General features: G+C 44.2%; 1 protein-coding gene across 5 annotated transcripts in view; it reads right to left on the minus strand.

Annotated features, from left to right (window-relative positions):
* Positions 1-2,193: 2,193 nt before the first annotated feature.
* BIVM (basic, immunoglobulin-like variable motif containing) overlaps positions 2,194-12,034 on the minus strand; it is a 29,307-nt gene continuing 19,466 nt past the window's right edge. For 3 of the 5 annotated variants that reach the window (XM_090022481.1, XM_090022472.1, XM_090022489.1), the window contains exons 8-11: positions 10,314-10,386; positions 9,261-9,379; positions 3,298-3,394; positions 2,194-2,827 (exon numbers count right to left, since the gene is read on the minus strand). In XM_090022481.1, coding sequence (XP_089878607.1) covers positions 2,549-2,827; positions 3,298-3,394; positions 9,261-9,379; positions 10,314-10,386 — 568 coding nt within the window. In that variant the 3' untranslated portion in view covers positions 2,194-2,548. The remainder of the gene's footprint in view (positions 2,828-3,297; positions 3,395-9,260; positions 9,380-10,313; positions 10,387-12,034) is intronic. The other 2 variants (XM_090022497.1, XM_090022505.1) reach the window with 2 other exon arrangements.

The following is a 12,034-nucleotide window of genomic DNA, read 5'->3' on the forward strand; positions in this document are numbered from 1 at the left end:
CGTTTGTGCTGCGCTTCCCACGTTCCCTCGCCCTCTCAGGGCCTATGCCGTGCTTCCCGCGCTGCGATGTGCCTCTTGCACTCGGGGCCCAGGTGGCCTGTAGCCATGCCCGGCCCTCTGACCCTTCCTCTGGGTTGTGCGCCCTACTGGGCAACCGCCCTTGTGGGCTGGGGTCCCAACCCCACACGCCGAGCGCTTCTCCGGTGCTCTCTCGCCGTGCCACCCTGACACCGCTCGCTGTGCTCCTAATGGGCACCAGGAACCCCCAGATTATTGGGGAGCTCCTGTGAGGCCTCCTCACACCCCTACAGCCTCACCCGGTCCTCCGGTATAACTATAACTAAACCATGAGCCAAACGGCTATAACACAAACACAAGAAGCCTCTTGGCTTGTAACCCAAAGTCCTCACTCACTCAGCTCTTCACCAGACCCCATCTCATCATGCGGCCAGTCAGGGCAGCCAGGTTGTAACCCTGGACTCTGTCTGATCAGCTCTCCCGCCGAGCTCCTGTGGCTGCCAGGGGGGAACTAGCTCTGGCCTTGGCCTTCTCTGTTTATAAAGGCCAGGCCCTGCCCCCGGTGGTCAGCTGACCCACTCTGTTACCATGGTAACTCTCACCTGCTGCCCTGCTGAGTGGCAGCTTAGTCCATTCACTACCATTCAGTAGCAGGCACCCTCGTGCCCTGCTATACAGAGGTATATGTGGGGGTGGCTCAAAAAGGATTTGTGTCTGTAATCCCAGCCTATATACTTAGTACAGTGGAAATGGGGGGCTATCAACTGGTAGCCTGGCACAACAAAGCCACACGTTGGGCCGGGCGTGACTCTGGTTAGGGAGCTCCAGCATGGTGGAGTATGGATGGCCCAAAAAGGATTTCCAGCCATAACCCCAGGCCAAAAGTGAGTTCCTTATTTGAGCCCTTTTACTTAATACAGTGGCCAGGGAAGTCTGTCAGCTGGCAGCCTGGCATACACAAATCATGCTTTGGCCCAGGCAGGGATGTTCAGAAGAGTGCCTCAGTGGCACAGAGGCATGGTGTGGGGTGGCCCAAAAAGGATTTGCAGCCATAATCCCAATCCAAAAGCCAGTTCCTTATTCAAGTCCATATAATTAGTACAGTGGGCATGGAGTGGGGAGGGGCTGTCAGTTAGCAGCCTGGCACAGCAAAACCACGCTTTGGGCTGGGTTGGACTGTGCTCAGGTTTCTTTGGGACAGTCCCCTGGTGGCATTGACATGAAGTCTGGGGTGGCCCACAAAGTGTTTTGCCCCATAATCCCCCATCCTTATCTAATCCTCATTTAGGGCTCTGTACTTGATTCAGGATATTATTTTACATGTTAATTAGCAGGGATCCTGGTTTTCTCTGAAAAATAAATCCTCAATTTTCATATTTAAAAAAAGTAATCCAAAATCCACATTTTCCCCATGATTAAAATGAAACACCACTATATACATACCTATATATTAGCGGCGTTTCATTTTAGTCATGGAAAAATATGGATTTTGGATTATTTTTTTTTAATCCGAAAATTGGGGATCTTTATCAGAGAAAACCTGGATCCCTGTTAATTAGTAAATATACATAGCTAATGAAGTTCTCTCTAAACTTAGACTGTGTAATTAATGAATAACAAAGTTTTTACTGGGTATCAATTAACTTTGAAAAAGCAACCGGGAGCTGGGAATAAGGAAACAACTTCAGCCTCATGCCACACTATACTGTTCAGCATTCAACAGCATGGGCTCTTTTTTGTAATTACAGCGCAACAAAGACATCTTGAAAAGCAATGTAAGGGGAGAAAATTGCCAAAAGAACAGTGCTTGGCTTATTTGGTTAGTGGCCAATCTAACTTCATTTTTACTGAGAAAGCCCATATAAAATGAAGTTAATGTAATGCTCTGAAAAGAGACTGGGAGTAAGGAGCCCACAAAGCAGACTGCTTGGGAGTAACGATACAATGCTAGTACAAGCCCATCTTACCTTTGTGTAAAACTAGGGTTATTTTAAGTGATGCTGATGCTGCACTGGGAACTAGACTGAGATCATTTCATAAGTCTGAAAAGCTTTATAGTTTTTTACTTGGGCAATGGCAACCTTAAAATAAAAATGTTAAACAAGATGGCAATGTTTACTTTTTACCCTTCAAGAATATATAGAATAATCATGTTGAAAAATCTTAAATAAAATCTCATGCTTTGAGTATTACATGTTCTTTTCAATGATGTCTCTTTACATAAACTGCTTTGCCCCAATTTGCTTTTGTTTTCATTGTCCCAAATATACAATTCTTGAAAAAAAATTACTGATTGATTTTGCTTATTACATTTACTTTGATTATAAAAGTACAATAATCTGTGCTTATCTTAGTTTACATCTGATCTCACCCAGCGCCACTGTAATACAAGCATATACATCAAATAATCATGAGACTGCCATTTGTACCATGATTTCTATACTTATGTATTCTAGGATTAATAAATCCCCTACTATGTCTAGATTAAAATTAACTTTAGAACAAGACATTTGATATACTAAAGTTAATTTTAATCATTCCCATCATAATCTGTATAGCTCTGATATCCACTGTTCCTCCTGTCACGAAGATTAGACTTCTTCCACATAGATTCCTGATGGAAACCAGCACTAAAAGATCTGCCCAGACGTCCGTGCTGTTTCTTGGAGATATTGTCTTCACTCTCAGATTTGGCAATTACTTGTCCTTGCCTATCTTGTCTAGCATTTCCAAACTGAAAGTTCCAAGGACCAAATCTTTGCCAGTTAAGTCTCTGAAACGCAATGATGCAATGAAGATTTCCTCCTACCTAATAAAAACAAACAAAAAAAGAGGTCTTCATAAAAAGGTGTGCAGAGAAGTTTTTCAACGGTTACTTGTGGTAGCATTACCTATGAAGAACTTTTGAATATCTGTCTAAGAAACCAAAACTACCTCTCTTACCCATTCCGCCCTATTTCAAGTCGCCACGTTTCAAAAGACTCTTCCTAAAAAGCAAATCTTCTCAGCGATGTGGTTCTCCCTTAGAAAACTACACAGACTTGGAACTTTCCATCATATCATATACTACCACCTCTTATATAATGATAGCCAGGCATATCATAGGTTGTGAAAACAGAACTAAACTCCTGTGTTTGGCAACATCTTTAACAGCAGTTATATCACTCAGATGTCTTCACCCGAGCAAGTTAAAGCCTCTCAAGCTATATATTTTTTCCCAGGAAATTTATCTACTGAGAAAACTTTCCTCATCTAACAAACTGACCATAACAAACTTGCCTTCTTTGTCTTTCGATGCTGAAGTCCCCTCTCCAGGTGCCGAATATCCAGGTAGTCTGGATTTTGAGTGTTTAGGTCAGTGACAATATCTGCCCACCTAAGGAAGAAGATTTATTATCAAAAATCTTCTACACCAGTAGAATTCAAGCTACAGATACATAATTTAATTCTATGCTTTTAAATGTGCTCTACAAATTTGCAATTTTAATTGTAATGGCACTATTCTTTTTTCCAAACTACATGTATACAACATTGTCTACATTTACATTACAGTACTTCCTGTATTATTCGTTCCTGTTCTTAGTTACAACCACTCCCTCTCTTAACCTAGCATTTATAGCTGGCTCCTCACAATCCTAAATACACCCTAGTTCTCTCATAGCTTCCACAGCCAATTGGCTTGAGTCCTTCTAGCAGTCAACTCTGCCAATCCAAGACATCCCTTGCCTGCTCAGAGCCTCTCCACAACTCTTAGTTTTTTTTCCCAGTCCAACCAAAAACATCCATTCCTTTAATCTGCAGGATAAAAGGACTAACTTCTTCACTATTAGAGAAGTGATACAATGAAAGACACTGCTCAAGAAAGTTGTGGATTGTCCATCACTAGAGATCACAAGAAGAGGTTGAACTGGCCTTGGTCAGGGATGATGTAGGCACAGCTATGACTGTGTTCTACCATGGGTATTTCCCATATTGCTGGGTTTTCTGGTTGCCACATGAGGCAAAAAGGGAACAGAACCCCAGGGCCACTGGTCGCCCTGCTTTATCCGTGGTAGGTTAGTGTTATGTCTTGTGTTATGTCGAGGTTGACTCTGTAAATAATGGATTTGTATAAAATGGTTTAGATAGGGATGATCCTGCTGGGGAGGAGGGGGCATGGGTAGAAAGGTTGGTCTACTCTAGATGACCTCTCAAGGCCCCTTCCAGCCCTGCTTCTCTAGGGCTCTAATCCCACATTGGAAACCCTCCGATTAATTATTGGTTGAACTGAAACTACAGAATCTTAAGCAATAGGGAGCACGCATATAAGCCAAAACAGTGTAACAGAAGCCATACCCTGGGACTCTTCCCTGTGCTATCTTAAGCCTCTGTCACAGGAGGCTTAAGGCAGAAGCTGAGGAAGCACATGGTTCAGCACATCAGTCACACTCGTGAAAGTGACCTTTTGTGGGGCTTAGTTTTATTAACCTTGAACGACCAGCATTCTTTACTGCTGATAGTCTTGTCACATTGGCCAAAATATTCTAAATATTAGATAGAAGGTCTGACAGATTATGAGTTTAGTTGTAACATTTCTAGTTTAAGTGTGTTCATGTTGTAAAAATGTTCCATGCCTCGGTTCCTTGAGGAAAATTGGGAGGGGCGAAACAGAAATAAGAGTTAAGGGACACTGAAGCTAAAGCTACCTGGCCTATGTGACGGAAGACCCCTCAGACACAGATTAACACTGTGACAAGGTGGTGACACCAAACAGGTCTCCAGGGAAGCTGAGAAAGATAAGTATCCCGATGGAAGGAAGGAACAGCCTAAAAATAGGATCTGGCCTAGAAAATTAAGTTTCTGAAGCAAGTCAGAAGTAGAGAAACAGCTGAGCGAACTGCAGGGTGCTCAGATCTGTGCAGAATGGACTGGAGACAGAGAAACTACTTCACTCTTTGGAGGGGGCAGGATTGTCTTATCGTGTTGGCTTTGTTGCTGCTTGGCACTTAGTGTGTATTCCAATCCCCTTTGAACAGGTAGGGCGCATCCAGATAAGCGTGCACGTGCCTCTTGCCCTGTCTCAAACCCCTTTGAGACGGGACAAAGAGGCACGTGTGGGAATGAGAAAATTAGACCCCTGGATATCCAGGGGTCTAAAAAACCCAAATTTTAAAAGAGGGGAGGAAACCAGAGGCTGGGTCCTCCAGCGAGATGCTCTGGCTGCCAGAGCGTCTCCATGGTTGGCCCCTCGCCCTGGTGCCAAAGCAGCATGCTTCAGCACCAGGACTCCAGAGCCAGTGAGTAAGGGGCTGGGGGGGCTGGAGGAGGGAATTATGGGAGGGACACCTGCCGGCCCCCTCAGCCCCTGCTCCCTGCCCCCCCACCCCAGCATGCTCACTTAAAAAAAACCCAACCAACCAACCAAAAACTCCTGGCACTTACGAGCAGCTCCAGCTGCAGTCAGGATCACTTGGGGCCCCGCCTGCACAACAGGGGGCAGAGGTACTGCCCCAGCAGCCCCAGCCCAGGCCCTCCTGCCCTGTGCTGCCTGGGAGGGCTCTGCCAGGAGGCCCTGGAGGGCCCCCCCTCTGCTCCTGGGATAAGTAGAGGCTTTTTTTTTGGGGGGGGGGGGGGGGGGAGGGAGGGTTAAAGTGCTGGTGCCTACGGTTGGGGAAGCAGCCATCAGGGTCTGGGGGTGCAAGTGCGGGATGGGGCCAGGCACGGCAGCCTTTGGGGGGTTTGGGAATGCGGAGTGTGGGGATGGGTGGGGCAGCCATTGTGGGGGCTGCAGGCAGCTGGCGGATGGGGCCTGGTGGGGCAGCAAACTGGGGGGCTGGGGTGTGGCATATTGGTCTTGTGGGTGGGGGGGGTGGAGGGTAGCCCCTGCGGGGGCCATTTGGCCCCTGTTGGGGAACCATAACTTCTGCGTGGCCATAGCCACCCAACAGCCAGTGCTTTAACACTGCAGATATATCAATAAAACATTGCCCAACTGATCACTGTCTCTCACTCTCTCTTTATAGTGATCTTTTTTTTTTTTTTTTTTAAATTGTGGAGGAACATGGATTTGGCGGTATTTTACACAGTGACTTTGGGGTTTGTTTTTTTTTAAATCAGGAATTTTTCAGTTTTCCGATAGGGAACACCAGAATTCGTGCTAGGGAGGCCAGTGGCAGGGGCCTGCCTGCTCAGAGCTGGCACCTTGGACCCAGCTGGCTGTGGCTGACCTTCTGACCAAATGGGGCCAGGAAGACATGCTTTGACAGTTCAAAGCAGGCCACCACACCCGGAACATCTTCTGGGCAATAGCTGCCCAGGTGGCCAGGCAGGGGGCACACATGGCAGTAGTGCCACACAGAGGCCAACCGTGCACCCATAACCCACTGGCAACTGGCCCAAAAAGGCAGATGCCTCATCCCAGTCTGGCAGGTGGCAGCAGGTCATAGACAGGCAGCAGTCCCCACTGCCAGACTGCTGAAGTGGGTAGAGAGTGCAGGGAACGCTCAGGGCTGCTTCAGCAGTCCAGCTGGCACAAGGGGTAGTGTCCCCAGGTACCAATTTACTGGGCCCCAGAATCTCCTGAGAGTGAGTAGCCCTGAGCTATTTGCCAGGGCAGCTTTTTGTACTGCTGGGGCCAGGACAGGGCAGCTTTTTAAATTGCTGGGGACAGCACAGGTGCTGGCCCCAGGCTCTAGCTCCCCCGGCTGCAGATCCGGGAGGAGCCAGGCAGGGTTATTTTGCCCCAAGTGGCACAATTTGCTCCTCAACAAAGTGCATGTCTGGGGCACACGTGATGGGGCAAAAAGCCCTGGCTCCAATTTGCACCACCTCTAGTTGACCTGCTGCAAGCACACATGCTTGCATGTGTGGCCATGAACATAAAGTCTCCCACTCGGGTGCTGAACCAGAAGGTAGCTCCGTGAAACAGACCCCAAAAGCCAGGATCTCAGTCTAAAGAAGCCAGGACTTCCACCTACTCTGGAAGCCATGCTTGGGCTGGCTTCAGGGGGTACTTGGAGACACCAGACAAGGTAAGTCTGACCCTCTCTCATTTAAAAAGGAAAAAATACACCCCTTCCCAGGAGCTGACCAGAGGAGCTCTGAGATAGGAATGGCACAGGTCGCCAGGAAAGAGAGAGGCAAAAAAGAGCAAAGGTCTGGGGCCAGAATATTGCCCATCAAAAAGCCATGCCAAGGCTAGCTTCTAGTGGTCCTACACGAGGGAGAGACCAGGGAAGGCGTCTTATGGAGAAGTTCTGATGCAGAGCTTTCACTTAAAAGTATCCTAATCTGTGACAATCCCATAAACAAGCAGGAGCGGGGAAATATTAAGGGAAAACTTTTTGTTGAAAGACATATTCTAAACAAGGATGTAGATTTTCAGGATTTCTGGTCTTTTAGATTAATGTTGTTCTCCCCTTCAGAAACTAAGTCCTGTAGGTCCCATGTCAAGTAAAGCTGAGCAAACTGTTCAATACTTTCCAGACTGTACATCTAACAGACTTCATATTTTCTAAACACAAATCTGTTAAAAGTTCCATACACAACTTGAGTCTTCAACAGTGTCCTTATTTGCCTATTTTATCTTACAATCACACACACACAAACCTCATTCATTAGAAACTCAGGGGACCAAAAAAAGAATGACTTCAAAATAAATGGGTACAAAATAAATGTACTCATAGTAGTTTGTATGTATATATGCAAATGACTGTGGTTTTTATAGACTTAGTTGTGCAGGTGCTAGTTTCAAATAGAATGTTAACAGAAAAACTTAGTTGTATAATCACTGTGTTAGTTTAATCTTTTTATAAGCTACTCTAAATCTCAACATACACATTTTTGAAAAATATTTCTAAGTAAGTTTGTACATAACGCAAGCTATGTAAGATATTAGCTCAAAGCCAAAAAGCCTTGTTATTTAGAATGCAGTTTATGGGGCTGGGGCCCAGCAAAGTCAACAGTGTTTCAAGCCATGGTGACCCCAGACCCCAGTACTGGTCAGTATGCGTGTGTACTCTAGATACTGCCCCCCCCCTCCAAGGATCCATGTGCTAAGCAGCCCTCCACTTGTGACTGTGTTCACAAGTCCTGGGTCCCTCCAAAAATGTATATGCGGACAAGGCATGTGGCTACCTGGTCCAGCTCTACCCTATGGAGGGCAGAGCCACACTGGTCACATGCAATGGGCCAAGAGAGGAAGCAACAGAGCCTCTCATCTACATAAATGGTTTGGTGATGTTTGTTGGACAGGCTGACAAAGAAATAGAAATAACTGGAAATAAGGAAAAAAGGAACTGCTCAGCTGTAGGAATGAAGAGGAAGTTGAAATGTAGTTGATGTATTGGTTCAGTGAGTGAAAGAATCAGCAGTGAGTGGGACAGAACACAGTGGGTACTATGTCTTCTTCAAGTGGGCTGTATTAACCTACCTTTATGGTGGGTTCTCACTGGCATATTTAGTAAGTACAGACCTTGACCTTGTGCTGGGTGCTCTTTATAGTTGGTTCTCATAACTGAGCATACGCTGCTTCTGGCAGCAGTTTAACAATAGATAAAGTATTTAATGAGATTTTCCTGGTTCCAGAAACTATAAAAGGATGTCAAATTTCAAAACAATGAGGCTTTCCTGTTCCAAGGGACCAGAAAAGTACCGTGAATTTCAAAGTACCCATATTTTGAATTGCCTGTATCCTAAAGCATACAAAAAGCTATCCTTTCAGTTGGGGAACAAAAATAGTTTCAAAATATCCAAGAATTCAAAATATCAGGTAGCAAAATTAACAAGGTTTTATTGTGTGCATGCACACACACATTTCTCAAAACATGGCCCTGTGTAAGGATATGTGAGATTTTTTCACTCTCTTTAAATCAAAACTTGTGACAAGTTACAGAGTTGATCACAGAATTGCTAATACAGATGTAATACTATACAAACTCATATCTATCACTAAAATCCCAATTTTTCCGAAGACTTTGAGAACTCTAAATATCAGAAACTCATCATTCTGTTGCCCCTGCCACTGAAAAGGAACAACAACTCTTAAAACATCCAGTTTCTTTTAAGTCAGAATTATCCAATTTCTGAGTGGCTGGAGGCTGCATGACTTCCTGGGCCATAGACCTGGGCCCCCTATTGCACTGTGCAGTCCTTACTGCTGTGCCCCACCACATGCCAGGCTGCACTGATTCGCTGCAGGGGGCCTTGCACACCTGGAGCCTCAGACTCCCTTGGCCCTGTAGGTCACCCAGCCCCCAACTTACTTTTTACAGTGAATGGTAGGGTGTTTTCTACTTGGTTCTCCAATTAAGATCCAATATTCCACTTCTTGCTGTGAAAGATGACCTCTGTTGGGCAGAAGATGTAATCCTAGTAAGACTCGCATGCATTGCAAAGAAAAAGAATATATTAACAATGCTACCGATTTTTAGGATATTCTAAATTTAAAACTGTAGTTTGTCTCTACCACATGAATGGCTGACTACTGAACTATTAAATATTACACTAGCATTAAAAGCAAGCTAAGAGAGATTACCCAAGTCATTTTTTATCACCGTAACAGAAACAAATATGGGGGCAGATTTCTGGTTCAGTCTCTTGCTGAAGTGGTCAACAGGGGTTGAAAATACTATGAAAATGATTACCCTTTTCCTCAGACAAAAAGGGCACCTTTCCCTCCGACTTTCCTTTCACTAAAAGTTGGGTCTGACTGGCTCAAAAAGGGGTTTGTAACGTGACCATAATATAGGGTCTGGTGTGCGATGAAGAGGTAAGATTCCAGAAACCGGAAAAAACCTTCTTCCCCAACACTGCCTTCTAAGTGACCCCAAACTACCTATTTTCCTGCTTGTAAGGCATACATTCCAGCAGAAAGTTATTACTTTCCAATGGCTGTTCAACTGCCGACATTAAACAAACTGGCGGCTTCAGTGAGTCTCTACTAGTCATATTTTTATAGATGTAAACATAAATAAAATGTATAATCAGACTAACATCAAATCAAAAATTCACCAGCAGCCTTCACAAAGAAACCAAATTCTACACTACCTTTTCAGAATCATTCTATCTGTGGCAAAGCTCCAGAAGACTGGTGGACTAGGGAAGCTTGTCCCATCACCTGCCTGTGCAGTATGCATTTTAAAGAGAAGATAAAGTACCTCAGTTTCCAAAATTACTACCCAAAGAACAGGTATTTGATGACATTTATTTGTCACAGCTATGAATGTATTTACTGACAAAATATCCCTCTAAAGTAGGGATATCCCTCTGTTTTCAATTTACAGGTTGGGAACTAAGGCACAGGGTAGATTGACTTACCTAACATCACACAAGAAGTCTGTGGTTGAGCTTGGAACTGAACCCAGGTCTCCCGAGTCCAAGTCCAGCAACCTAAGATCACACAGGAAGTCTGTGGTTTACCTGGAAACTGAACCCAGGCCACCCAAACCCAGTCTAGCAGCTCTTATACTAGTGATGGGATTTTTATAAAAAATTCCACCTCACAACTATAAGGCAAGAATAACTGGACATGAATTGTGGCAGACTACCAAGAGCAGTCCTTTTAAATAATTAGTTGTTCAGTTTCTACCACCTTTACAGATAAGGTCAGTAGAGAACAGAATGGTCTCCTAGTCTGACCTCTAGTCTAGTATGGAATTCAAGGGATTTCTTCAAATTAAATAGTGTTGTTTCGAGGAAAAAGCTGTCAATTTTAATTTAAAAAATGGCAGTGATTGAAAAGTCTACCTCACATCTTGTTATATTGTGCCAAAAGTTGATTTCCCCTTCCTTTTATATGCCTTACTTTTCATTTGGGTTTATCTTGCTTCCAGCCATTCAGTCATAGTATACTTTAGACTGAAGACCCAATAAGCAACATTTTTTTGCCCTTGCAAGATATGTATAGCTCATGTCTTTAACATTTCTTTGATCTAAGTGCAGTAGGCTGAGCTTCCTGAATTTAAATATATAAATATATAAAGCACTTTCTTCAAACCTTTAATCTTGGGTGGCAGTTCTACAAGTCCTCTCCAATTTATCAAGAAAGGCACTGACACCAAAAAGGAGACCATATTCCACTAGAAGTCACACTAACGACAGAAAATATTAACATATAATCTCCCTATGCCACATTCAATTGTTTATATAACCCAGGATTTCAACAGCAGTTTTGGTCGCATGAGAAAACTCATGTTCAATCAATTATCAACTATTACCCACACCACCACTCAAGTTCTTTTCCGAGTTCTCAATCCTCCAAGCATGGCATATATTTTTTGCCCTTAGATGCAGGACTTTGGATTTTAATACTACAAAATACATAGTTTGCTTGGCAGTTTACTAAGTAATCTGGACTGCTCTGCAGCAAGTGGCCTAGCCATCTTTATTTAATACAAAGTTAAGGGGGAAGCAACAGCTGCAAACTACATCAGCAATGGTTTTTCTTTCTTCCAGATCATTAATAAAAAAAGTTGTTAAATACCACTGAGCCAAGAACCAGCACCTGAAAAACCCAAGTAATAAAAAGCCACCCACCTGATATTGATCTTCAGTTACATTAAAGCCTGCCAACCAGCTTCATCCATTTAATGAATACCATGAACATAAGTTAACTAGTCCCAAATTAAAATACTGCACAATAAGAAGCCAAATCCCTTAGAGCACTGGTTATCAACTGGGACTCTATAAGCACCTGGCAGAGGTGCTACAGCACCAGCACCACCACAGAATGAAACTGCCCTGCCTGCTTCTGTTTTCAGGAAGTACACAGGAGACAAACTGTGGCTGCAGCAGAAAAGCATACCAGCCTATATTAAATTATATTGGCAGGCATACCCCATACCCCTTCTGCTTCAGCTATTCCCGGTTCAGCTCAAATGTGCCTCCTGGAGATGTGCAGGACAGTTCTACAAAGCGGCATCAGCAGCAGTCAACTCCAAGCTGGTACCACATACAGAGCCAAAGCAAGAAGGGCTGCAACAGAAACAGTGCACCTGCCTACATAATTTAATATTCGGTAGTGCATGCACCTTTCTAC

The sequence above is a fragment of the Crocodylus siamensis genome, chromosome 1 (genome assembly GCF_052110815.1).
Source record: "Crocodylus siamensis isolate JL-2025a chromosome 1, ASM5211081v1, whole genome shotgun sequence".
Lineage (NCBI taxonomy): Eukaryota > Metazoa > Chordata > Crocodylia > Crocodylidae > Crocodylus > Crocodylus siamensis.